Source organism: Aquila chrysaetos, chromosome 3 (assembly GCF_900496995.4).
Source record: "Aquila chrysaetos chrysaetos chromosome 3, bAquChr1.4, whole genome shotgun sequence".
NCBI lineage: Eukaryota > Metazoa > Chordata > Aves > Accipitriformes > Accipitridae > Aquila > Aquila chrysaetos.
In genome coordinates, this window is record NC_044006.1 from 48,953,621 (window position 1) to 48,980,507 (window position 26,887).

General features: G+C 39.0%; 1 protein-coding gene and 1 long non-coding RNA gene across 7 annotated transcripts in view; both read right to left on the reverse strand.

The window, feature by feature from the left end:
• The window catches only part of PHF14 (PHD finger protein 14), a 169,266-nt gene extending 164,640 nt beyond the window's left edge, over positions 1–4,626 (reverse strand). For all 4 annotated transcript variants that reach the window (XM_030008263.1, XM_030008261.1, XM_030008264.1 and 1 more), the window contains exons 1-2: positions 4,469–4,626; positions 3,765–3,875 (exon numbers count right to left, since the gene is read on the reverse strand). In XM_030008263.1, coding sequence (XP_029864123.1) covers positions 3,765–3,875; position 4,469 — 112 coding nt within the window. In that variant the 5' untranslated portion in view covers positions 4,470–4,626. The remainder of the gene's footprint in view (positions 1–3,764; positions 3,876–4,468) is intronic.
• Positions 4,627–5,799: 1,173 nt separating this feature from the next.
• LOC115339614 lies at positions 5,800–26,864 on the reverse strand. Of its 3 annotated transcripts, none has more exons than XR_003922781.1 (4): positions 26,369–26,864; positions 8,143–8,308; positions 7,618–7,780; positions 5,800–6,964 (listed from the first exon to the last, which is right to left on the reverse strand). It is a non-coding gene; the product is annotated as an uncharacterized LOC115339614 (long non-coding RNA). The 3 variants fall into 3 exon arrangements; XR_003922782.1 differs by having other exon boundaries at positions 7,667–7,783; XR_003922780.1 differs by having other exon boundaries at positions 7,618–7,783.
• Positions 26,865–26,887: the final 23 nt, after the last annotated feature.

Consider the following 26,887-nt stretch of genomic DNA (forward strand, 5'->3'; position numbering starts at 1 on the left):
TCAAGGCAGCATTCAAGGCAGCTATGCTCTTCTTGGCTACACTGAGATAGAGAGCCAGTCCTTAAATTCACACATCATTCTTGTTCAGGGACCACACTACATTTCTCTGCATCATTTCAATTTCAGTATATGACCTGCTAAAACTGACCAACTTCACCAATGACAGACAAAAAGTGGTAAATCCTTGCTTTGGAATTCTGCTGCGAATTACTCTACAACTATACACTGATTTCTGACATCAGTATATCTTCAGCTGCTCTCACTAAAGCAAAAAAACAAAACAACAAAAAAACCAAAGTATGCTCTAATTAACTTAAAAGCAAAACTTCAAATAACTGATCTGTATTGTGAAGCATATTAAAAAATTTCAGTTGAGTATATTACTGTACCATCATTTCAAGTCACATATTTGTATGCTCTGCCTACAAAGGGACAGGTTTTTTGATCCCACACTAAGATTACATATGACATTCTTACTTAAGGAACAAATTTTTCAAGATGTTTATAAAAACCAGAAAAATGCAGTACTTTATAATATGGCATTACAAATTTCTATTACATAAAAACAGAGAAGCCATTAAAAAATTACTTCATTCAATATTAACATAATGAAAAGCCCACAGGCCTGAAAAGTATTTACATTAAGTAAATTTACAAGACTATAACAATTCTAAAATCAGTTTCCCAAAAGAGATGTCAGAATGATGAGACCTTTAAAGTGGAAAAGGTAGTGATTGCCTGTTGGTGTGACCTAAATCCAAAAGAAAAGAAATTAAATACACTGTAAGTAAAGGCCATATCTCCTATGGATTTTTTTTGGTGGAAATGGAGGTTCGGTGTTTAGAAATATTTTCTGTAATGAAAAAAATTTACCAAAACATCAGGACTCTGAATACAAAAATTCAGAAATGCCGATTAATTCCTAAAAGTAACTAATACCAACTTCTCAAATCCTTACGGCACCTCGTATTCCCAGAAATCTGATAGAACAATGACCATGTGTAAAAGCTTAAATGTTCAGGGCTCAGTCCTTTTAGACTTGCGTAATATCTTCTACTAGCAGATAACACTTAACATCCTAAAGCTCATACATATGGATACAACATAATCAACAGGGACTAAACAACTTCAGAATTCTTTTAAATCAGTATTTAAATAGTCCTTTAACTTTCAAATTTGGGTTTTTTTAAATACCTATACATGCATTTGTGAATCAAATAAACATACATTGCAGACCCATGGAATTACCATACTTACGAGATTTTTCTGAGTGCAGGAGTAGAATTTATGGTCATTTTCAATGTATAAAGATTGCTTCTTCCTTCTGTCATTTATTGCCCTTTGTAAGCAAACTATGCAATGAAATTCTGATTCAAACAAATAATAAATACTGATTTGCAATGGGCTGCACATGGAGAGACCTCTACGGTCATTGAAAGAAGAAAAAGAGCAACAGCCCTGACTGTATTGGAGAAGTAAACATTATGCTTTGAAGGCTGAAGCTACAGTCAAAAAAAGGAAAACCTGTTTTCTATTATCAACAATCCAGAATTTGTCTACAAGTGTTGCTTGTGTGTGTACACACATATACTTTATACATACATAACTTTGAAATTATTGATTTTATTTATATATGTCTGTGTCTGTAAGAAAGTTCCTTTATTTCAGCACTTCTTCCATCCGAATCTAAATGGACTAGGTACAACCAAATCTAAGGCTATACCAGCTTCATTTTAAATCAGCACAGATGTTCTGTTTCAAATATGCTGCAACTATTTACTTAACTTGTATTACACATAAGAAATGTTTATTTTTTCTTTCAACTTAAGAGGTTATATGTTTAGTAACTTTTTACTCCGCAACTTCTCCAAACGCTCACAACTTTCTCCTTTCACATTCAAAATCTTTAAATAAAGTGTAAAAAGTCAAACTCTGCTGCTGTTTCAAAGTGTTTTCACTAAACTTTAAATTTCATTAAACAGAACACATTTCTACTACAAGTGATAGATACAGGTTCTGAAATGTTAAAACAACACTATACGAGATATATGAACACACAACAGTAATCAGAAAAACATTTTATAAGTAGAACTTGAGTTTTTCTCATATGCTTGTTTCAATTCAGTGTTGCTTTTTTAAGGGAAAACCCATCCAACTTTCTGAAAATGAAATTGAGATTGAAATACTCTCAAGGCTAGACACGGACACCACCACTACCACCCCCTCCCACCATGTGTACATACGATATCCTAAAAGTGAAAGAGGATATCAATTACAAATGGATCCTCTGCATTTAGACATAGTTGAGTTAGGAAGCTTTATTCATTATTTTTAATTAATTAATGATTGTCTTTTAATCAGATAATATATTGCTGTGAATTATGTGTCCATCTCCCACACTCCAATTCTGCTTTTCCCTTGAATCCTGCCTACACTACTGTTCCAGAAAAGGGAGATTTTCTTTGGGAACTAAAAATCATTTCCTTTTATGGAAAACTGTCTTTACAAAAGGCAGTGCACTTATTCAAAAGAAAGGATCAAAAGTCCCCAAAACAAGATTTTAAAAGTAAATGAAACAAGCCCCCCAAAATCTTAGCATTAAATTGGTAAGATGACATCAGTTTTACTCTCTTAAGTCATTACAGCCTGCTTCTTCTACCAGACCAACCAAGGGAAGTATGTCTAAGCTTGGGGGAAAAAAAAAAAAAACAAACAAACAAGGAGCATTAGGGCATACCTTAAAACTGGCATTGGAGAAATTATTATTAAGCATTTTTAAGTTCATTAATAAAGAGGAGCTTGCCAGATGTAAAAAAATAAGCCTTTAAATGGAGATGGGGAATATTTTTGCACGATACATGCACATGAAAACATAGATCAGCGTGCCCAGTGCAGAAATAACAAAGTGAAGTTATTTGACAAGCTGTCATAATGCTTTCCTTACACATCCTGCAACTCTTTCCTTATTTCCGAGCATATGCCACAGATCATCCAATGTGAAGTTTATTCACAAATGTGGTCCTGCCCCTTCTTTCCCTTCCCTCCAATATACTTGAATTTATTCATTTTATTTTGGCATCTTGTTTACTTTCAGTTTCTGTGGATTTTCACTGCAGATACAGGACTCTGCACACAGAGAAAAGACTGCAGAACAAAAACACTCTGAGGCAAGAACTTCCTTCTGGTATGAAATGCATATACCCTTCTGCATAGCTATCTGAATGGACACCTTAAGTTTTTGTAAAAAAAAACCAAAAAGAACCTGAACAGATTATCCTTCTGCTTAAAGTTTTCACTCACCGAGTGGAATTAACCTTGAGAAATAGGCAAGTTCTTAAGTCCACAAAAAACTATTATCCATACTAATTAAAAACAAAATGGTTTTAGAACATTCTTATTTCAATACTAAATGCAGTGAGTGTTCCAAAAATTATCTCTACATTGAAGAAATAAAAAGCAATAGATCTAGCTAAGGCAGTCAGCACAGAAGCTACTCAAATGCTTCTGCCAAAACTTGCTTGATAATCATGAGTTTTCTGCTGAGGAAAAATTAACTGCAACTGAAGTACTGGACGGATGTTTTGTTTAATCAGTTGTTTCTTATCTGCAGCATAAGAATTTCCAGTTATCCAACTGAGTGACTGAACTTCAAGTGGCTCCAACAGTTCACTAATAGCATTCTGTCTCCCAGGTGATATTAAGTGAGCAACCATAAACCAAAAATGAGATAATTCTGAATTGAGGAGATGAGGAAGCATATTTACCTGAAGCATCTCCAACTTTAAAATCACTGTCATCAGAGCTATCATAATCTAAAGCTTCCAGCAGCGAAGCTGCCAAAGGCTTCACTTGTCTCCTCTTCGAACTGCGGTCCACTGCAGGAAAAAAAAAAGCATAGTATTGTTACTAGGTGGCATAATGAAAACTCAGCCTCGTTAAAGATGTTTAAATTAAAAGGAAAGGCAGAATAGCAGCGACAGGCAGCGGCAGTCTCTGCCACAGCGCCCGAAAACCAGCCGCAAGATGCACACGGTCCCGGGGTCCCGGAGACATCCGTTCCCACTGGTGAGGGAGGGGAGCGGCGGCACGCACACCGCCAAGGGTCTACCCACAACCAACCGGACAGGAGCTGCCTGCCCAGCGGAGCAGCGGTGCTCCCTTCAGGCGCCGGGAAACAACGCGGCACCGACCGGCTGCGGCTCGCGGGCTACCGACAGGAACCCCGGTGGGGTGGGGGGGCGCGCACTGGGGTCGCCCGAGGCCCCCGGAGCCACCAGCACCTCCAGACGTAGTGCCTGGGCGTGATCCAACAGCGCCAGCGACAAGAGGCACGGGGAAAGGGCAGCCGGGGCCGCGGGGCGCCTGAGGGACGGCGACGCGCCCTCCCGGGGCAGGGGACGGGGGCGCTCCGCGGGCACCCCGGCATCTCCCTGGGACAGGGGCGGGAGGAGCCGCTAGGATCACTTACTAAAGCCTGCGCAGGTGAGCGGCGGACGGGCAGGGGCCCTCGAGTGCAGCGCCGCGGAGCCGCCGAGCCCCGGGCCCCTTCCCCAGACAATGGGCACGACGGCGACCCGGATGCAGACCCGCGCCCGCCCGCCCGCGGCGGCCGGTCCCGCTGCTGCGCCTGCGCAGCTGTCCGCCGCCGGCCCCGCGGCGCATGCGCGGTGCAATCGCCCCTGCGCGGCGGGAGGTGAAGCCGAGGAGGAGGCAGTGCCCGTCCTCCGCCCGGTGCTTCCTGCCTGTCCCGGGGCCGCGGCGGGGGCAGACGGCACGGAGCGTCCCGGCCAGCGCTGGGATCTCCCGTGGGGACAGATACGGGTAGTCCCAGGAGTGAGGAGCACTTAACACAAAGTCTCAGTGCGGAACCATTCATTCTCGGGGAAGGGGGGGAAGTTCAGGATCTCGTTTATTAGGAAAACCAGCTCACAAAACAGTTTGGCGTTTCCTGTGTTCCCCCGTGTGGAAACGAAGCGTTATAAAACTTTTTTTGCTTAACCCCTGTTCTAAGAGCTGAGTGCCTTGTGGACTTTGTTGCATTGTTAAGCTCATTCTTGCACTCTTGACAAATAGTAAGTCGTTGCATTTGGAAAAAACAACAACAACAAAAAAACACCCAGGGATTTTTGTTTGACCACATCACGCGAGTCCAGGAGCGAAGCACAAAACCTAACGGTGAGAGAGGGATGGCAAAGGTGAGCAATGCAGGGCCGTTGCCTTTTGCAAAAGTCCCAATGCCTTCCCAGTCGCCAGAGCCAGCCCAGCCCCTCTGCACACGCAGTATTCAGTCCCGTACCCCTGTCTCTGCACACACAGTATTGCCAGGCCCCCACATTAATTGAGCCAGCTGCACAAAACCTTTATGAGGTGTTTAAACAAATTGAGGGAAGAATCTGTTTCTTGGCTTTTTCCTCAAACTTGTTTTTGTAATTAGAACAGGGACATCTTAAAGAATTGATGCTCTGGCATACTGGTATGGCTCTGCGAGCTCTCCAAGAGGATCAAGAATAGTGCTAAACGTGAAAACTTATGACAGAATTGTAAGAGCCGTATTGGAAGATGTGTGTTTAACGATGGATAAACGCAAGTAGGGTCGAACTAGTTCTATGATGAAGCATGGAGGGAACATGAAGTTTGGCAAGTATACGGCCCATGACAAGAGTCTGCGCTACATTTAGCACAGCTCTACATGTATCACCCACGCAAGCCTTTCCAGAGCCAAAACTTATCCGTGTATTGCAAAGACAGGTAGTGTGTTATGGGTATGTTATTATTCTTTTTTTAAATAGAGCATGGAAATGGCCAGTTGGTCTATGATGTAATTATGCATCTGAAATACTTTCAATAATAATTTTCCGTGTTTCAGACTTCGAGTATTTTGGAAGGGCAGAAAATTCCAAAGAAAAATGTGAATGCTATGTTCATTCTGTGCTTGAATTTCCTAGTTTTTTTGTAGCACATTATCACATCCATAGTTGATGTGTTCACACTGGCATGTCCTGTTTCCTCCACCAATTCTTTAGCTTGACTGCACAGTGAACTCCTTTCCTGAATCTGGTTTTGCCAGCCCTGGCCAAATATGCTGTCAGTCCATGCAGTCTAGTCTTTCCTTCAAAACTCTGATCAGCTTCCCTGTTCCAGTAGGACTTGCATAGGTCTTAGCTTTTTACTCCTTAAGGTTTTTTTTTCCCTTTAACTGGCATCTCTATCCTACTTTCTCTTCACACACAATTTCAGTCTTAATAGCACAAGTAGCAGGGCTCAGATCCCTTTGTTTAGTCTCTGCAGATCCATGCTGACGTGCAGCAACAAGTTCTGCAGAACCCCCTGCCTGCCAATGGACAAGCCCCTGATCTTGTCCGATACATGACAATTGACAGGACAACTCAAATCACATGTAAAAGGAAGGAAAAGTAAACAGAACTGACCCTAAATTTGGCTTTATGTAGAAGAGCTGATTGAGGGACACGGACAGCTTCGAAGAATAAGGGCTTTCAGCACATAACCCAGAGAAGGGGAGGGGAGCACCCTGTAGAGCAGTCGAGGAATTTATGATTCCTTTAAACGTGAAAGTCCAAGCAGATGTATGGACTGTCTGGCTTTCAGTTCAGCCCTCTGGGGCAGCCTGCAATGCTAGGATTATTATAGTTTCTACCTACACAGTTATGGCAAGAATAGGTGATCAAGCAGAAGTTAATTAATGGCTGCCTGCCTCTATCTGCTCCTCATCAGCACCTCACATTGCCCAACTGCTCCTTCCTCCTTCCCTCTTTGTACTCTGTCCCATGACTCAAGCCCTCTCAGCCCTTCTGTCCTAGTCTTTTGTGTCCCAGATCTTTCTTTTTATAATTCCTCTCCTTTTTTCCCTCTCCAGAGGAATATTCACACTTAACTTTTATTTCTGAAAGTAGCATGCACACATTCTTTATCTTCTGTAGTCAGCTTGCATACTTTGCCCTCATTCCTGAAGAGAAAAAAAACATATCAATGAAATGAAAAGAACTGTGAAGTACCAAAAATTTATTCACTATTTCGCTAAACTTCTGGGCACTACAAACATAGGGCTTACCAGCAAATACTCCAAATTTACTAATTAGAAGTAAATAAAATGTACAGCATAGAAATTAACTAGAACTATTAGTTTATCTTTTGATCATCATTCTTTGGAAGATTCTGGCTATTAAAACATCTAATAAAAGATAAGTCCCTCTTAGTAGATGCTAACCTCCTTTAGCAGAGTCAGACTATTTCAAATAAGGGGAAAAGAAGGGAGAATTCATGCTCCAAATGAAAGAAGCCTTCAGCGAGAATGTCTGATCCCCTTATTTCTGCAAGGCCTTTGCCAATCTCAGCAGATAATCAAGGATGTTGAAATGTTCAGTTGCCTTTTTGGTTGAAAAAATGAGGTATTACTGGCACACTGCTGGGAGCTGGGCACGGTACTGATGTTGCTATCTCCATTAAATAGACTGTAAGTGTTGTTAGTTTAGCACCTTTAAGTACTACCCTCATACACAAAATTATCTTAAAAGGTCATTTTTAGAGCAAAATTATGAAGAGCTGAAATAGTACATCTAGTATGAAAATGTCATCGCAGCTCCATCACTAACATAATACCTAAAAGAATGCCTAGAAATATTTCAGGATATCAGGTCATGTCAAGCACGTCAGGTCTTCCAATTATCTCAGCATTCCAGTGGTTCTCTTCAGGTCGAGCCTTCAGTACACAGCCTGTTGCAAGAGTAGGTGTCTGAATCTCCATTTCAGTGCTGCGCTTCAACTGCTGGAGAAAGAGAGAAAATAATATCTTCTGACTGTACTTTTGCCCTAAGAAAAAAAGAATCTTTGTTGTAGTTCTGTAAAGACCATTTTAGAAGGAGTTACACAATAGCAAGTCAGCAGAGAATACAGTCACACTCACATAAATTACCTTAAAAATATCATTCTTAGTTTAATGAAAGTGTCGCGTTTTCAAAGAAAGAGCTACAATAATACAACATTTCCTCACCTAGGGAATAAACTCAAGAGTAAGTATGTTTTTAACTTATCCATCAACTGTGAATGAAGAAATAATAGTATGAAATCTTGTATCTGGGGTTTTTTTTTCCTGTCAGTGAGCAGACAGTTAAAGCCATGACCTACCTGTCTGAATCCAAACAGCAAACTTTTTCTGTCCATCAAAACATCGCCATCTCTAGTAGGGAGACTGACCTCTTCAAATGTCTTTCCAAAGAGAATTGTTCCAGCTTTCACTCTTTAACTGTGCCATTACAGCAAGCACATCTCTCAGTGATCTCTGCTCTTTTGTCTAGAATTATATGGTAAAATATAAAGAGAAAAAGAGTGAATCAGATGTCCTTGCTGTTTTAAATTACAAAGGGAGGGAATTCAGTATCTATAGTCTCTGAACAAGAAGACTTTGAAATAATAAACTACAGACTGCCACAAGGTCTACTGCAGTCAAATGCTGCCAGGGAATGTTCCCATCAGATATTAAGATATTTCTTGCACTCCTTAGGCTACGCTCAGCCTCAGTCCATTAATTATGGTGGGTTTTTGATTACGTGGTACACGTGTTGTAAAAGAGGCCAGGAAAAGTAAAAACCAACAGTATATATCTTCAATAGAAGAGCTTTCTGAATTAAAGAAAAATATATGTATTAAGATTGCAAAGGTTAAGAAATATTAGAATTAGGGCTACCTATATCTTTAGTTCTGTGTGAATTGTCATGCTAAGTAATGTGTGTCTTTTTTTAGGATTAGGTAGAGATGGGCCGTACTCCCTCTTTTACTTGCTGATACAGGATGCAGGTGTTAAACCCAAGGATTAGGAAAGATGGATCTATGTATTTCTGTTGCAGTCAGGTCCCATGTAAGGTACCTGTGCTCATATAGATACTCATAGGCGGCAGACTCCTGCCTTCCATACCCTCTCTTCCCCACTGTCTGTTGAGTTCCAGCCCTGCAACCCCTTAATCAAACAGCTATTTTAACTTAAGAAAATGTAGGGTACAGCATTCGGAAGATCTCGCGATGTCACGGAAAGGTAGAAGGCTAGTCGTCGCCTCCCTATGACGTATCAGTGATCCCACCTACTGTTGTTAGTATAAAAGGAATTAACTGCGCAATAAAGGGTGGAGTTTGGCACTCACACCATGTGTGCTATCTGTCTCTTCCCTGGTCCGGGCCGACCAGTGATCTAATCGCGGCACCTTGATATGTAGCACTGCTACAAGAAAAAAATGTCATTTTTTAGCTTTTTGTCAGCTCAAGCTTGACATAGCTAAAAGAGAGATCTTCCCACCTTTACCCTGGCTCTATATGCCTACCTCCTTTTCAGCCACTATGAGACCACTCCCTGTCACTCATGCCCATACAAAGGACATCATCCTCAACTCAGACCTTGCTGCAGATCCTGCCACTGAAGTTACATCTGAAAGATACAATGCAAAACATACATCACATGCAGCTTTCTTATCTGCCCATTCAGCTAAAATTCTTGTCTAGGCTCATCTCCCTTCTCATTTACATCAATATGCCTTTCTCTGGTTTTCAAAAATGCAGTTCTGATGTTGCCGTATCTATTGTAAAGATTCTTCTCAGCTTCTACCATGTTTCTTTTCCATTTTTACCCCTCCAGTGAATTCACATCTGCTGCATCAGTCATAAATTTATTGGGTTTGATTTCAGTACACTTCACAGATTACTCTTTCATCTGCCATTTCTTTATGGCAGATGACATTTGCCATACAAATTTGTTTAACACTATGTATTGGCCTTCTGTTCTCTGTTAATTTTTCAGACAAGTTTCTGGTGGTTTTTTTTTTCAGGCATCCTTCATACTTAAAATATGTTCCATGTAAATACCTGCAAACTCAATTCATTTTTCCTTTCAAAATACACTTCTACCACCATGCTCCCCCAAAAAGTTTTAAGGTGCAATGGATACTGTCTCTCACATTGTCTCACAATTCACTTGTGCTTCCCTGCTATAGCTGTCTGTTTCTGTTTCTTGTTCTATGCTTATATTTCCAATCCATTTGGGACAGACTTAGTATTTCCATTTTTGTATTGGTTTTTGGTCTATGATTTATTTCAGGTGTAGCAGTATTTTGAGTCATGATTAAAGCTCCTAGACATGAAAGCTATAGAAAGAATATTAATAATTTTTATCATGTGACTTTCAGATAGCAAGCTCATCAAGTAAGCTTTTTGTTCATGTCCATGTTCTTTTTGCTTGTAAAGTACATATAATTTGGGCCACTGTATACAAAAATAAGAATACTTAATAATAATACAGAATTATGAAATTATTAGACTACAGAGGTGTTGTACTGGTTCATATTCAGGGTCTATCTAGACTAAGTGGACAGCCAGAGAAAAGCAGGAACAGAGCAAGTATTCATGATACTATCTACTAATTTCCAAACTTCCAATTATTTTCAGCTTTGGAAATTACTTGATCCTGATGTCGTTTGTCCATTTAGTGGCCTGTAATGACTCTTTCTTCTAAGAATCTTTCTTCTAAGAACTTGTCCATTCTCCCTTGTAACCCATGCAGAGTTATTTATTACTGCAACATTATTTGGCACAGAATTCCACAGATCTGCTACCTTAGGTACGAAAACAACCTTGTTTTGTTTGTTTTGAACCTGGCTCCTGTCATCTTCTGCTATACCTCCCAAGTCATCTCTTTCCCAGGCTGAAGGATTCCAGCCGACACAGTCACTTCTGATAGTGTGACTGAGATAGACTTCCATTTCTCCAATGACCCTTGTTTTCCTTCTATGAATCTTTTCCAATCTTTATATATAGCCTTTCTGTAATGAGAGGACAGCACTGAAATTCAGGCAAATAGTGCATTTATTCAGTTGAATAATAATAATGTGTTCTGGTTTGTTCTCTATTCCTTTCCCAGTAATTTTTAAGATTTTTTTTTTTCTTGGGACATGGAGCGAACATTGACTGCACTGAACTGACACTTCCATAAAACAATCGTAATCCTCAGGTCTTGTTCCTAAGTGGAAAGAGTCAACTCAGAGTCCATCATTTTATTTGTGAAGCTAGGATTGCTTTTCCTCAGAAGCACTGATTTCTTTACATTTATCTACACTGCATTTCACTTCCTTTGCATTTATCTAGACTGAATTTCATCTGCTGTTTTATTTACTGCCCAGCTGAATAAGAGTTTACACCATTAGTAGTTGAACTGTTTCATACATGAGTTCTTTCAGAGTTTTTGTGATAGTGGTGGTTTCCTAGTATTTTATCAGAGCATTTTATCTTTTTTTTTTTAATATTTTATCTATGGCTGCTTCCACAATAACTTCAAATTCAGACAGGTTGTCTGCTGAGACCTTTTTCCCCAGAGAACAGCACTCCAGCATGGGAGTATCTTCATTTTTCACAGAAAATACTGATGGAAAGAATTAATCTCCTAAGTACATGTTTCATACAAATCATCCGCTAGCCCAATAGACGCTGACATGATTGTTGCTGTGTTTGAAATATGACTTAGTACTAACTTCGATTCTTTTATCTTGTTGATTCTCAAATTCTTTTTCCATTCTGCATAATTGATCATATGTTTACATTTAATCTATTAGAGTTTATGATACTTTTTATTTTCTTGTTTTAAATACAATATGAAGGATTCCTTCCTGATTATAGTAGTCTCCTTGACTTTGCTGGAAAGTGATTTCAGCTTCCTTTTATATTTCCTCTGCCATTTCCATAGGTGATAAACAGTAATGCTGTGATTCCAGTATAGTGTTCTCCAGTAGCTTACAAGCCTATGAGAATTTAATTCCATGGACTATCCCTTTCAGATACCTTGTTAAGAAGCTTCCTCATTTTCTAGATGTCCCTTTTGAGGTAGAGCGCAAGAAGTGTAGGGTTTTTGAGATTTGCCGCCTTTGTAGGAATGCTGAGTAAGTGCATAGTCACTGTTAGAGAAGAGCGATTCAGCAGTTAGATTTTTATTAGATCCTGCTAGTTATTCAGTACAAAGTCAAGGTTTGTATTTTTGGATGTGGGCTCACTAACCACTTATTCCATGAAAAAGTCATTCATAACATCTAACATTTTCATTTCTGCCTATATCTCAGTATCATGTTCATCCAGTCTGAAGGGGGGATAAATGAATTCCCTCAGTACAACTGCTACCTTCCCAATTTTTCTCAGAATATTGCAGTCTGTGTTGCCATCCTTTATGGGTGATTATTAAGAGAGACCCAGTACTACCTCTGTCCAATTCACGTCTGGAATGTCAATCCATACAAATTCAGTGGGGTGGTTTATTAGTTGATTTCATTTGATTCTTAGCCCTGGGCTTTATTCTATCATCTCCTGTATATTTTCTGTCTTGATATTACAGTGTACCACTGATTGTCTTCTTCCCACCAAGTTTCCAATGTCTGCTATGTCACTTTTTTAAGTAAGGGAGGACATTCCTGTTCCTCCATCTTATTTCTTAAACTTCTAGCATTTGCCTACGAGTACCTCTGTTTTGTTCCTGTCTTGGGAACTCATTTAAATAACACTCAGTTTCCCATTTCCTGCCTGAGATTTACATCCTTTGGCCAATCCTTTACTGGAAGATACAGAACTTCCAAGTTTTTATTTTCAGCAGCATCACCATTTCAGAGCCATGTGTTCTTGTGCATTTGTAAGCTCTTCCACAGTCTCCAGTTTAAATGCTCAGTTACGACTTTCTAGATTTTAAGTCTCAAACTTAAAATCACACAATGTCACTCTTTGTTAGGGACCTGCACCTACAGGCTCTTCACCCTCCTAGGGCAGTTTGGCTGCCAGTGCTCGAGAGGAGCAGTGATGTGATGCAGCCTTGTGACCTTGGATCACACTCTGGAGAAAGAGCTCTGTGAGAAAGAGCCAGGAGAAGCCTTGCTGGGGGAGCTCTGCAGCTACATTTAAGCTCAGTTCTTACCTGTGGTTCCTGCCTGAACAACATTGTATTGCCTTGCCTGATCTTACCAGGATCTTGCCTGATCCTGCCTTGACCGTAGACTTGCCTCATTGCTATGTACCTGGCTAGCAGTCATCAAACCACTGGCTGACCCTGGTTACCGTCACCAGACCTGCTCTGCTCTTTTTTCTTTGGGCCCTGTGCCCTCTCTGCTTTGCTGTCAGCACCAGCTCCTTGTTCACCTTCCCTTACAGAGCAACTCCCACTTGCAGCTCCCTGGCACCTCATTCAGATGAATTTCAGATAAAGTACTCCCTTTATTGTGAAACTGTGCTCGATTCATGATGAATGTGCATTCTTCCTACTTACTTTATCCAATCAAGGTAGTAAAAAATCTGCCTTTCCACCTCTTCCCATGGTCCCAAGGAGGGCAGGAAGCATTTTACAAAACACTATCATAGAAACCGTAGTCTTTAGCTTCCATGTTTGCTTAAATGTTCTTCCCTTTGTCAATAGTACTGGTACATCACAACCAGTTACCCCTTCCTGGCATTTCTTAGGAGCCTATCCAGACTCCCCAAGGGGGTTTGCCACCTGGTATTCACTGTGCAAGCCTGCAAGCCTCATGGGATCACAAACCCAGCCATCTATATGTGCAAGGACAGATTCTTCCACCAATACAACCTTTCTCTTCCCCATTGTTGGAGAAAGAAATTATGTGCAAGACAAGTAAAGAATATCATTCCAATCTTCTTTAATAATCAAGACATACTTCCCCCTTAACAAGATATGAAAAATGTGAACATAACCCAGTGATTCCCACTGATTTCAGTGGGCTCTGGCTCAGGCTTTTAATGACACTGACTGATAACACTTTTTCCAGATGCAATCTTTCATCCATCAAACCATTCTGTTGTTCTGAAAAAATCTGGGATGTAAAGAACATCTGCCACAACGAACATAAAAAGCACAGACCTGCTGTTACTAATGGGAAGTATTCTAAGGGCTCGGATTTAAAAAAAAAGTTAATTAATTTTACAAGAATAATTACTTTGAATGTGAGTGCCAATGACCCTTCTCACATAAAGCTTTTCCAATACAATCTTGTTTTGGTCTCACTGAGGACAAAAAATGCTTCAGCTATACTGACAAAAAACATTGTGAATTGCTATAAAATAAATTCTACTGAAGGGGTTTCTATAGCTTCCTTTTAAATTCTATTTAGTTATTATCTGTAAACAAAAGAAGCTGAGCTGGCCTGGTTTGGATTTGTATGAAAAATTATAATGAAATAATAAAACCAGTAAGCAATAAAGGAAATAACTGCTTTTAATGTTCTCTGTTAAATGTAATTGTGACATTTAGGAATCAATTTGCTTTCTTTTTCTAATATCCATTATTTCACTGATTACCACAATGTGTAGCAAAGACACAGAAGATGTCTTTTATCATCACAGATTTTATAGAAACTAATCTGTTTTTAATATGGTTTTGCCAAATTATGCAGGTTTTTCTTGAAAAAATTTATTTTACGAATTTGCGCTGATTTAAGATCCAATTTATTGCAAACCAAAAGCCATTCAGTTATGTTAGAGCTCCACTTCATCAAGACATATATACACAGTTTTCTTTCTTTTTTAAAAAACAATCACCAAGACACGTCTTTGTTAAGATACCCTGCTGGCGGCATATGGCAGAGACGCTGGCACCTTGCCTGGAAAGTGCAGCAAGAACTGATAGATCTGATCTCATTCTGTGGCTGGGGAGAAAACAGACAACAGCGAAGGCCAGTCTTATGGCCTGCAACCATCAATAGCTTGGCAAGAAGCACAAGTTCCTGAAAACAGATGAGGGAAGGTGAACTGATTTTGCAAGTCAGGGAAAGAGATTTTTACCTTCCTAAGTGATGGTAGAGCCCTCAGAACAATCCCTGTTAGAGCTTGACCTTCAGAAGTCTCTGTGTAATTGTGTTTTATATGCTACTGTGAAATAAATATTTCAAGGTATAAATGTTTCAGAAATAATAGTGCTAATTTAATAATTAACAGGTCAGTCTCGATTTCAAGTATTTCTTGAGAACTGGGATGAAATCCTGGAAGCTGAGGGACTTCTGAAAAAGAAGCAGATTTTCTTCCATACTGTCGTATTGCTGAGCCAGACATTCAGAGTGATGACCTATTCCATGTGAAAAAGAGAAACACTGACTTTTTTTTTTTATTTATTTATACATTATTTGAAACCTAGCTTGGCAGTACTCAAGTTTTGGAGGGTTTAGTGGTAGTGAGTGGAGAGGGAATCTACTCTAATTGTGACAGTTCATAAACCAGAGATCCTCAAGAGACTTGAACATCTTCAGTCCCAAACATGGGCAAGACTTCTCGGTAGAAGATTCCATTCCATCTTCCATGGAGACATTTGTATGCTAAATATCATCCCATAGCGGTGATAATTTTTATGCTTATACGGATTAAGTACGTGTATTACACTGTGACAATTATAGGGCAAAATAGCAGAAACCCCCTATTTAAAATATTTAACAGAAAACAGCCTAGTTTTAGAAAATAATAGAGGAGTTTTCAGAAGCTGGTTTGTTACAGTCTCTGAAATTTAGCAGGAACAACATTCTGATGTTGAAGATGGACATTTCTTTGTCCTCTTAAATGTTGCCAAAGCTTTATCTTTTTTTTTTCTTTAATTAATTGTAAAAGTATTGCTTTCCGCTTCCTCACTCCCTTCCTCTCCCATTCCCAGATGAGAAGGGGACAAATAAGAGACCTTGGATTAAACTCTGTCCCTTCAATACTTCTACTGGAAAGGGAAAGAAAACACAAACAAAAAACATGGGGCCATTGGGATTTTTCTCATCAAATACAGAATGGAATCAATTTCCAGATTGCTTTAAATGTTTGTCAAATGCGGGAAATGCTGTAAAAATTAAAATAGAAAAGTTCTTTTCAATTACACTGACGTAACTACTTTTTTTTTTTTTTTTTAAATGAGAATGTCCAACCATAATGATGTCTCCCTAGTCACAATGATGGTAGGGTGCAGTTTCAGATGAAATCTTCCGTTCTCAATACCTGCATCATATTTTGCAATTATCCAACCATGCAGTGAGCCAGATTCTGATCTGACAGAAATCTACCCTAGCAAGAAGCCCTGTGGCTCCAAGACCAATTGATCCAGTGCAAGCCAGGGGCAGGGACACAGGGACAGGAACACATGGGAAGAGAGGAAAGCAGGCACGACTCCCCAGCTCACCAGCAGTCCATGTTAGATCAGCTGTGACATACACAGCCCGTGGTGGCTACATGATCAGATCAGTCAGGCCTGTAGTGAGAGGGTACAATCCCATCACCCCTCTCCCATTTGCTTCTCCCAGGTGCTTTTTGCAATCACATCCTTTATGCTAGCACTAGCAATGAGCTGGAATTGATCCAGATAAAAACTTTTTATTTCATCTCTTTTGCACAGCCTTATGTGAACCGGTGCTAGTGCATGAGTAGCCAAGGGCAAAGGACGGATAAAACTGTCTTGAGTAACACTTTGGACTTACCATGAATTAAAATGACTGTGTAACCTTGGCCTTAGTGATTCACTACATCCTTTACTGGTCCATGTAATAAAACCATACCTGTCTGTGTTCTCACTACTATTTATTTGTATTCTATGACTCAAGGTGCCTCTAAAGAAAGAAGATTCGGGGAATCCACAGTACACAGTCCTTTCTGTTCCCTCAAATGACTCTTCTCTCTCTTCCAGACTCCACGGTCATGAAACAGGATACCAGCAAGTTGATTTAAAAGAACTATGACCTTGAAAATCATGCTTCATTCCTTCCCAGATCAAATGGGGGAGCGGACAGGGAGAAACAGGGAGCAAAAATTCCCACTGTCCTGATTTGTTTCTTTAGAAGATGCAGTATGGATTACTTCTTTTAAAACACTGGAATTTTCTGATTTTAAATCACATGAGTCATTTCACTTTGACCAAGTTTTAATCAAAGCTCATGTTACCCTACAAACAAATACAATGAATCCAAGTTTGACAAGACAGATTGTTCTCTTAAAGACTTACTTGTTTTACTTTTAAAAAAATTAGTTCATCTCTAGACTGGCCTCCTTTTTTTTTTTTTTTTTTTTAAAATTAGCAATGATTCTGCTGTGGAGAGGCTGTGTAAAATGTATCTCCTATGAGACATATTTTTGTCATGGGTATTGCTTTTCAGAACTCCAGCAGTTTATATTATGCTTGCAGAAGATATCAATTTTAAAATTTACTCATTTCATCCACAGCTGTTCTGCATTCCATGGAGAAAAGACAAGAGTATTGGGTGCCTGAACACTTTAGGAGTACTACATGTATTTGTTAAGACAGCTCTTTCACACAAGTGTTAGTGTTCTGCTTATGTCTTCGTAAATAGGGATGGCAGCCTGAAGGAGGTGTTTCTTAAGGGCAAGTCCCAAAGAGGAAAAACAGATGGGCAGAGACAGCATCAATGGAGTAACATCTCAAAGTATACAAGCTTGTAAGTTAGGCAAATAGGTTAGTGAAAGACAGGAGTCAACTTTTTTGGACCAAGGATGTTCTGAAACAAGCAAGTAAACAAACAACATTCTGTTGTCTTTAATCTGATTTCTTGTGTGATGTGAGATGAAAACAGCATTTCATAGAAAAAAAATGAAAGTACTTTATGAAACTCCTTTTTAATTAAATTTGCTTTTATGTTCTGCTTGTTCTGAAAGAAAATTTTTGATGTCTTAGTACATATAAGAAAAAACATCAAGATATGCTGTAGTTTTCCCCTTCGCATCATTTTCACTTCAGTCTAGACTCTGCTGTTCAAATAAAATAAGAAAATCCTGCACAGAAGTCTTATTATAGCTATGTATTTCATGAAATCAGACAATGTGAATCTTACAGATATGCTGTATATATCCTTCAAAGGAAGAGGATGGGCTCAGTCACACATCAAAACATGTTATTATCCTTCTCCCATAAATATAATAATACAATTCCCTATATTTAAATGAAACCGTATTTAAAGAAAGGATAATATGGGAATACTACTTCTTGGTAAGTAGCACATCACACAATTTTTAACAGAGTAGAAGTTTCCAAAAAAACACAAGTAAAACTCAGGAGCAAGCCAAAGCAATTACTTTCATGCCCTTTCTGATAGAGATTTTGTGATTTATTAAAGAGAGAGCATGGGATACTTTGTATTCTTAGAAACAACGCCGAGCTTTGTACTAATCTAGATAAATGCATATACAGACAAAAAACGTCACTTCTGAAAATTTGTGGCAGATGAGTTAGAGTACAATGCAGCACTTCAATCTGCATCCAGGCTGAAACATGGCCTACCTCCTTTCTCCCAAGTACAGTGAGTATAGTATATTTATTTAGTGGCTAATACCCAGAAAGGAGGCAACCTGGGACTGGATTTCATATTCCACTACGCTAGAAATTATGTGCACAAATTACTATGGTTCAAGTGAATGTGATAATTGCAGATACTGTAATTGTAAAAGGGCGATGGCTTGGAGATGCACTACTTGCTTCTTTACAAGAACCTGGCACTATGCCATTCCATGCAGATTTTGTTTATGTCTAAATTGTACTTCAGGTGGCAAAGCCAGGAAAAGGTTTAAACCACTGCCAAGATATCAATAGTTTATCCTCAGTTATAAATGCCTCTGTCTGCAAAACCAAGCTGCTTACAAAACTCATCAGTCCTTGCAGTGTGCAACATCATATCCCTTGTAGGAGGAACCCCAAGACTAATGTTTTTGCACGGTGAACCATGTGAGAATACCAAGAAACAGATATTAGCTGTTCTGCAGAAGCTGTCCAGGTCTTACCAGGTTCATACCAGGATACTGCAGGTACCTTGGTTTTGCTCTGGAGGGTAATGAAAGCATGAGGTTTGTCCAGTAACATCTTCTAAAATGCAGCTGAAGTCTATCCCTGTGCATCAGCTTGCATCTCCAGTGATTTTGGCAAGGGCCAAGGATGACATCCTGAAAGAGTGATTTATTCTAGCTCTACTTTAGATTGCCTCTGGGAGCCGCCTGTATCTTTCTACTGATTTCAGAAGGGAGACTTGCTTAAACTAAACCCCTAACTTTTGCATTTCTAAATTTTTGTGAAATGTATTGCCCCCACAGCACTGTCATTCACTGAAACACAAGCAAAACACGCTCCACATTCATGCTTTTCAGATGGCTCTGTATTACCCAACAGTGTCAGGATCTGCAACATAATTCAAAGACTCCCCAAGTAATCAATAATAGTTCTGTCATCTGGTATTAGCAGCTGGATTGACGTGTCTCTTCTTGCTGCAATGCATAAAACATATGGGATTTCTAAACTACCTGCAAAACATTCTTTTGCAATTTCTATTCAGTAAACCTTTCTACTTTGCAAACATTAACCTTCCTCTAAAAACTACAGCAGAAAAAAGAGGCAAATAACATTTTCTCTGCAAAGTACATGAATAACATTCTTACTTCCAAAATAGCAGTATCATAAATCGCAAGAATCCCTCTTTACCCTTTCCATAAAGGAAACAAAAGCATACGACTCATGTTAGTGGAAGACAGATGAGATTTTCTCCAGCCTAGGTTTGTGGAAAATAGCTTGATCAGAATTATGTCTCATCCTGTCCTCTAAAGGCTCTATCACTGTCTTAAAGGAGAACAAGTTTTGGCTTATTGAAAGTGTTAGATTTGGGAACCTTATTCTTTCCATAAATTGTGTTTCCATTAAAATACTGACATTATCAATTAAAGAAAAAAATACAGAAAAATAAATTAGAATACAAAATCTATTTATACTTTTCTAACTGTGTAATCCTTTGTTGGCACAACTTGGGCAGATAATGCCACAGCAATAAGACTATACTTTGTAAACATGCTGGTTTCATGTTTCTTTGTTCTCAATACATAGTGAACATGAGGTCTCATATATCATTCCTTACAGCTGCTTCACAATCAATTATGCTTTTTTTTTATATATATATTTTTACATTGCAGAAGCTGCTTATAAGCAGCTTGCTCTGTTCCCAGACTGTCTGCTGCTTGAGTCACTCCTGTCGCAGCTGCATTAGTTTCTCCTAAGCAGCAATATGTCCTGGAAAGGGCTGTCAATACCAAATTATTCTTTTCTGGTAAAGAAGAACAGCTTTATTCAGAAAGCAGACTCTAACCAGATTTTTATAAATAATTAGCCAATAGCTGATGAAATATAATAGTTCTTGGTAGTGTGAACCTGACTGTCAGGCCAGCCTTGGAAATCCATAACTTGTCTCAGTCAGTGTAGATTCCCAGCGTAAAAAAAATAATCAGCTAAGATTTGAGTAAACTTTGGTAAAACTATAAGCAAACAAAAGATTAATTAAAGGCTAACTTAAATTTTGAACATCAGAGCAGAGGACTTGTAAGGACTACCTATTTCTTTCCCAGTGTATGTAAAAGAAACAGCACAGAATGGTCCTGGAAGCATTATTCAAGTGTGCATCTCCTTACTCCACAGCAGAAACTAAAAAGCATCCTTTAACCTCCTGTATTAGGAGGAAAGATCAAAAACCTTATGACAATTATAGGCATTAGAAACAGAAGCAGTTTTGCCTCTAACAAGTTGTTAAATAGTTGAGGCAGCACCTAGTTAAAAACAGTTCCAGGTACCAGTCTTGTTTACATTTTCTACATTTCTGCATTTTCTTTGACTTTCTATTGAGCCATTAAACTTATCTTTTATTTATAGAGTTCAGATGGTTTTTCAAATCGAACACAAGAGCAGCTTACAGGGAAATACCATCTATGGATGCAACTGCAGGAAAGAGATTATCTGTAAAAGGGCACTGAATCAGCATCGTTTTTAGGGGGGGTCATTCCAATAATTTCTTGTGGTCTTCCAGTCAGGTTCAAGCCTTCCAGTTGGGTGCAAGCTGCGTGGGGTCTGTACTTCTCCATCCCAACTTTTGGCAAATTATATAATTTAAAACAAAATCTATTTTAAATATAAAGACCAGCTGTTTCATTTGCTCTCTTGAACCTAGAGAGTAAGCAGTGACCACAATTTAGTTCCTTTTAAGTATTTGATTCTCAGCTGTTCTGCTTTTGCCATGTCATTCTCCTTCTTGCTTTCTGTTCCTAATAGTCACAGAATTATACTGCATTTAAAAAAACCCAAAACATACATTTTATAAATGTTGGTATTTAAAACCTGAATATTTTAATCCATTTTGGAATGTCTTATTACTCTTACACATCTCTATTTCTGTTTTTCTCCCATAACTACTGAAGTCTTTCAACTGAAATGTTTTATTTTCAGTAGGCTAAGAAGTCTTGCTGGTGACAGGTGCTTTAACCTGTTTGCTCCTGCGGGATCTGTTACCTGAGGTGCTTCCCACTGTCTCAGCCCCTGCTGCTCCAAACTCTCTAGAGAGATTGAATTGAGACAGATTTCAATCTGTTGACCGACAGGTAAAAAAACTCAATATTCCATTATGAACAACCCATATAGCCACGTGGTTCCCTGTGAAATATACATTTTAATAGGTTTTCTATGCAAGGAATGGATAAGAGCATTTTTATGATGAGAAATGTCCCGCCCAGTGATTTTTTTTATACTCTGCATGGACAAACAACAAACTTCCCTCTAGAATTTTTTTCACCACTAACAATTTATGAAAACTAAGGAACTGGGATTTTATAAAAATTATGTTCAAGGACAAAATTTTAAATACATGTAAATACATCCACATTTTGCCAGAAGACGCTTAAGTTCAGGAAAGAAAGATTAAGGAAATCCTTTCTTCATTTTATTACTGGTAATTTCACTTTTGCTCAATAGCACATATGTACATATTCACTCTCTTTGTGTAAAGAGTGTATTTATTTTCATTTTAAAATAAAAGCCTTTATTTTAAAGTAAGGATTTACTTGCTTTAAAGTAATTATAACTACTTTAATGCTACAGCAGTCTATATAGCTGTACACTAAAAGTGTAATACTACAGAAGTTCTGTCCATTAGGGGTAATATCTTTAAGTTTACAAATAGCACTGTAAAAATCCAGGACACAATTTGTATTTGTAATATAAATTAATAAGCATAAGTTATATACATAAATGCAAGTGAGCTAAAAAAATGTTTTTCTGTCTTAATAGAATATTATTCGACTTGCTGAGCAGATTATAAACTCTAGAAAACTGTTCTTCCCTTAATAATAGAACATACAACCACTGTCCCCAAGTTTTTTCTTTTCCAGATCTCTAGCACGCCTATTTTACAGAATTTTTGCTTATATGGTTGCTAGCAGGTTATGCTGTATAACATGTCTTTATATAAACTCATTCCAACTGAAGCTGGGTTTTTTTAATAAAATAATAATCTATTTATAATGCTAAGATTATTGTTTACTTTTAATGGATGAATGGAGACAAGAAGCTTTATCAACCCATACTTTTGACAGATATAAATGAGAGAAGTAGTAGAATATTTCTGTACCATATATTTCAGTACCATTTGTTATTCATTTCTTCTTCATTATAGCCCTTGTGTTATTTTGTTAGTATTCAAGACTTCAGTCACTGTTTTCCTTTCACCATAGTTCTCTTAAATGCTACACATACTTTTGTGGAAGTTTTAAAAAAAATCAGGTCTATATCAGTAATTTTTTCTTTCAATTTTTTTTCTTTGTAAACATAACATTTGACTTAACTAACTGTAACATATTGAAATTCTTCAACTTTTTTTTTGCGGAACTGTTATGATATTTACAATGTTTACACTTAATGGAATATTTTATCACAAGATGGAAGGTTTTATCACAAGATGCTATATTGCAATGTTACTGCCCCTATGCATCCACCTCAGTCCCCTAAATTCCCTTACTGCCCTTAGACGAGGGATGCAAAAATAGAATATGCAGCCACTCCATTTCACAGTGTTAAAACCAAATGTAAGTCAGACTTTAAGGAAGATGTAAACAGACTACTCCAAATGGGTTTGGCAGAGGTGTGCATACATATATCCTGTTCTGCTGTTGCCCCCCACTAAATGCAGAGAAAGGAATAGAAGGACTTGCAACAGAGGGAACAGACATACAGATGGGAACAAGAAGACATTAAAAAAAAAAATCACAAACCACAAAAAAATCACAAAAATCCCTGTGTATTTGTTGCATGTACGCCAGGGTTTACATTTCCATTTTTACTTTTTTTTCCCCCAAAGTTTCTAAATACATTTTGCTCTCCTAGAATTCCTTTTCTCTGCTAAGCATTATTTTTAAAAGTCTATGCCTTTTTACCAAAACTGCTACGTCCTATAGAAAACCCTCAGTTTATACATTGTTCTGATTAACCGAGAAGTGTCCTGATGATATAGGACAATTCACAATGAATTGAGTTTCTTGATCTGTGACCAACTGGAACATCTCCAAATTTAGCACTCTTTCCTTCCTGTTTTCCTCCAATTAAAATATGTCACTTCAAAGTGACTATAATTATGTCTCTCGTTTTGTTTTGGTTTTTTTTTTTTAATCAACTGACTCTGTCAAACCTTAAGAGTGCAATTCTTCAAATAACTTGTGATTGTATTCTGACTTCATGTTCCTATTCTTCAGGAGATCAGACACAATTATACCTGTGGCTAAACCTGATTGCTTTCTGTATAAAAAAAATGAAGCACACCGTAACTGATGTTAAATAGAGTAGAAATCTGTCAGATTTAGATACAGAAATCTGTATCAGATATATGATTCATAATAACAAGTAAGGTTTAGGGAAGAAAGGCTTTAGAAACAGGAAGGCCACCAAATATGAAAACAAAGCATCTGGAATAGAAGAAAAGTTTCTGAAACCAAAAGCTCAAATGAGCCTAAGGATAGGAACAACATCTGATAGCAATCAAAGAAGGACAAGTGAGAGACAGAAGGCATGAGGTGAGGCTGTACAGGAGAAAAAAAGAAAAGAGGAAAAAATAAATGATAAAGCACTGGAATAACCCGAGGACTTGATTTTCAGCAGCGCTGAGCACTACTGCAAATCTAGCCCTTTAGTTCTTAATGGACCGGTTCATCACAAAACCTTGCCAAAATACCTGAAGGATTTATGGATTCACTTATTTAAAAAGCAGAAACCTACACAAAAATAACTTTACTCAGAATAAAAGAAGTGACTAGTCTAACTAAAGCATCATAAATTTAATTGTCAGGTCTGAACACAAAGACACCAAACTTTAAGAGGAAATAAATGTGTTTACTTTCAGCTTGGGGAGCTAAGCGACAGATAAAAGAGTGGTAAAATTCTTTATCTAGTGTTCACTCTCTTTAAGGGAATGGATAGATTCTTGATGAGTAATAGAAAATTGTTAGTCTTCAAGTATGGCCAATATATTGACAGCATTACTATAAATTAACACATACAATTTATAGAACTATAGCATAGTTCAAGCACACAAACATGGCCGCTAAGTAGGTATTTCTAGGAACCACAGATCCACCATCAAGATGCCATGAGGTGGCTTGAGTTTATACTCAGAATTTCACCAAGCCAAGCAACTGAGAGACTGCATTTTTAGCGATGCCTGCACTGGGTGTACTTTAAGAATATTAACTCACAATTTCTGAAATTACAGTGAAAGAATCTGTTTTCTGCTTGTTTTCACACTTCAATTTTTTTGTCTGTAAAATTCATTAACATACATAAAAGTCCCAGTAACATTAATAATAAGACATGTATATGAACAATGAACCAGCTGAGCCATACAGGCCCAGGCAATAAAAGCTGATGTACACAATAGTTAAAATTTATGAAAGCCCATAAAATGCATGACAAATTTTGCAAACTGATCAGTACTATGCCTCTGTTTAAATTCATAAAAGCACAAGAAGCTAGCAAAAGTATAAATCATTTGCAAAAAAAAAAATATACTGAGAAGCATATAAAATCCAGGATGTATTTCCTAAATATAGGTGCCCGAGAGATGCCTAGTGGAAATAATGTATCCCTGATGGGTCTTCCTGTAGTAGCGTAGAAACAGGCTACTCAAAGTCTCTGAATTTCTGCCACTTAGCCTTATGTCAGCTGTGCAGAAGAAAGCAGACTCTTTCAGTCTGAGGTCAGTTTTGCTGAGCAGCCCCATATGGCTACTGGCTACCCTTTGGTCTCTCCCTGGTTACCCTGCAGCTGCTTTGGCAACTGCTATTTCCTGTGATCCAAATATATTGTGAAAAGCTCAACTACTGTAGTAGAGGGTGAGCAGTGTAACCTTCCAAGTTACTCTTGGAGTATTCAGGTATTTCTCTCTCATAGAAGAAATAGTAGTGATACAATTATTTTCAATACTTTTAACTGCATGGGCAAATTGCTCTTTTCATTTGGAAAAAATGGAAAAATACTGTCCCCACCACATAATCTATACTGAAACAGTTAACAGACTCTTGGAGCACACTAACTATGCTCCTTTTCTGTTTATCAACTCTGCAACAAATGAGGGAGGCAAGTAATAGGATTGCATTGCTCTATTGTTATAATTTTTCTGGTCTCATCCAATGACTTGTCAAATGTATCTGTACAAGTTACTGAATATGGCCAACTCCCAGCATTCTTGTCTTGTGCATGGCTATCCATTAGCCGGATTAAACTGGCTCTGGCAAACTGAAAAAGGTTGGATTTTGGAATGGTAAGCAAGGAATATGATATTTTTTTTTTTAGAATTTATTGTGACAGGGACAATTTGAGACAATTCTTGAAAATAAGCAGAAGCCAGTCTGTGGAACCAGTAAGTGAAATAAAAGACATCCATCTGCTTAAATACATTTATTCTCTGCCATTTGTTTTTTACTTCAAAATTTTATTTTTATACACATCCACACAAACCATTAGCATTCATGTAAAGTTATTTTACTTCTAACCTAGAAAAGGGACTCTTTTTGTCTTAGATTAGTAGCATGCTGATATCCCCTCTACCTAAAGATGAATTTCTTAATGACTGGGTGCAAACTTACCTTTTGGGTTACCTTTTGTGAAAGAAATCACATATCAAAGTGGCTAATGATCCTACCCAAAGATAGGCATTAGGTTCCCAATTCTGTATAAAATTATGATATACAGCAATGGAGGCCAAACCAGGGCAGCACTTGGACACACTAGGTATTATACAGTAAATAGCCCTGTTGCTCATTTAGAATTATCTAACAATAATGAAATCCAACCCAACCTTGGCCAAAATAGGAAACATTTCACGATAAGCCTGCAGAAGATAATCTTTTGAGTATCATGTGTACACTAAACTTGAAAATCGAAGGTCTCCCTCAACACTGTGTATGCACCCACCTTTTGCCACCCTGCCTGCAGCAGAATAATTAACTTGCCAGTTTTACGATGAATTTCACTCTTTTTCAAGTCAATGAAACCCTAACTCTCTTGTCTCACCTTCAAACCACCCCCTCAACCCGGGTGATGGTAAAGACAGACCTCCACGCTGAGGTTTGCCTCGCAGCGGAGAAGGCGAACGCGGGTGTCCGCCTGCGCACCCGCACGCCGCCGCACACTTTCAAAGCGGTCCCGTCACCACAGAGGAGAGAGAGGGCAGGCGGCTATCGGGCAGGCTGCGGCGGCTTCTGCCCCCGTCTACGTGGCAGAGGCTCGAAGGCCGTGTGAGGGGAAAGCGCCCAGGAAGGGGAGGCGGGCGGCCCTGAGGAGCCGGCCGTCGGAGGCTCCTCGCGCCCTGCCAGCGCCCGCCCGCTGCTCGCCGCGCCACCCGCTGCCCCGGGCGCAGGCGCTTCCCACAGCGCTCTCAGCAGCGGGCGGGGCTGGGCGAGGCGAGGAGAGGCGGCGTTGGCGCCTGCTCGGCTCCCCGCCGCGGAGCGGGCCCGGGGTGCCCCGGCAGGTGCCTGCTCCCCGAGCGGCGCGGCCGGCCGGGCGGACGGGGGCTGCGCTTACGCAGGAGTT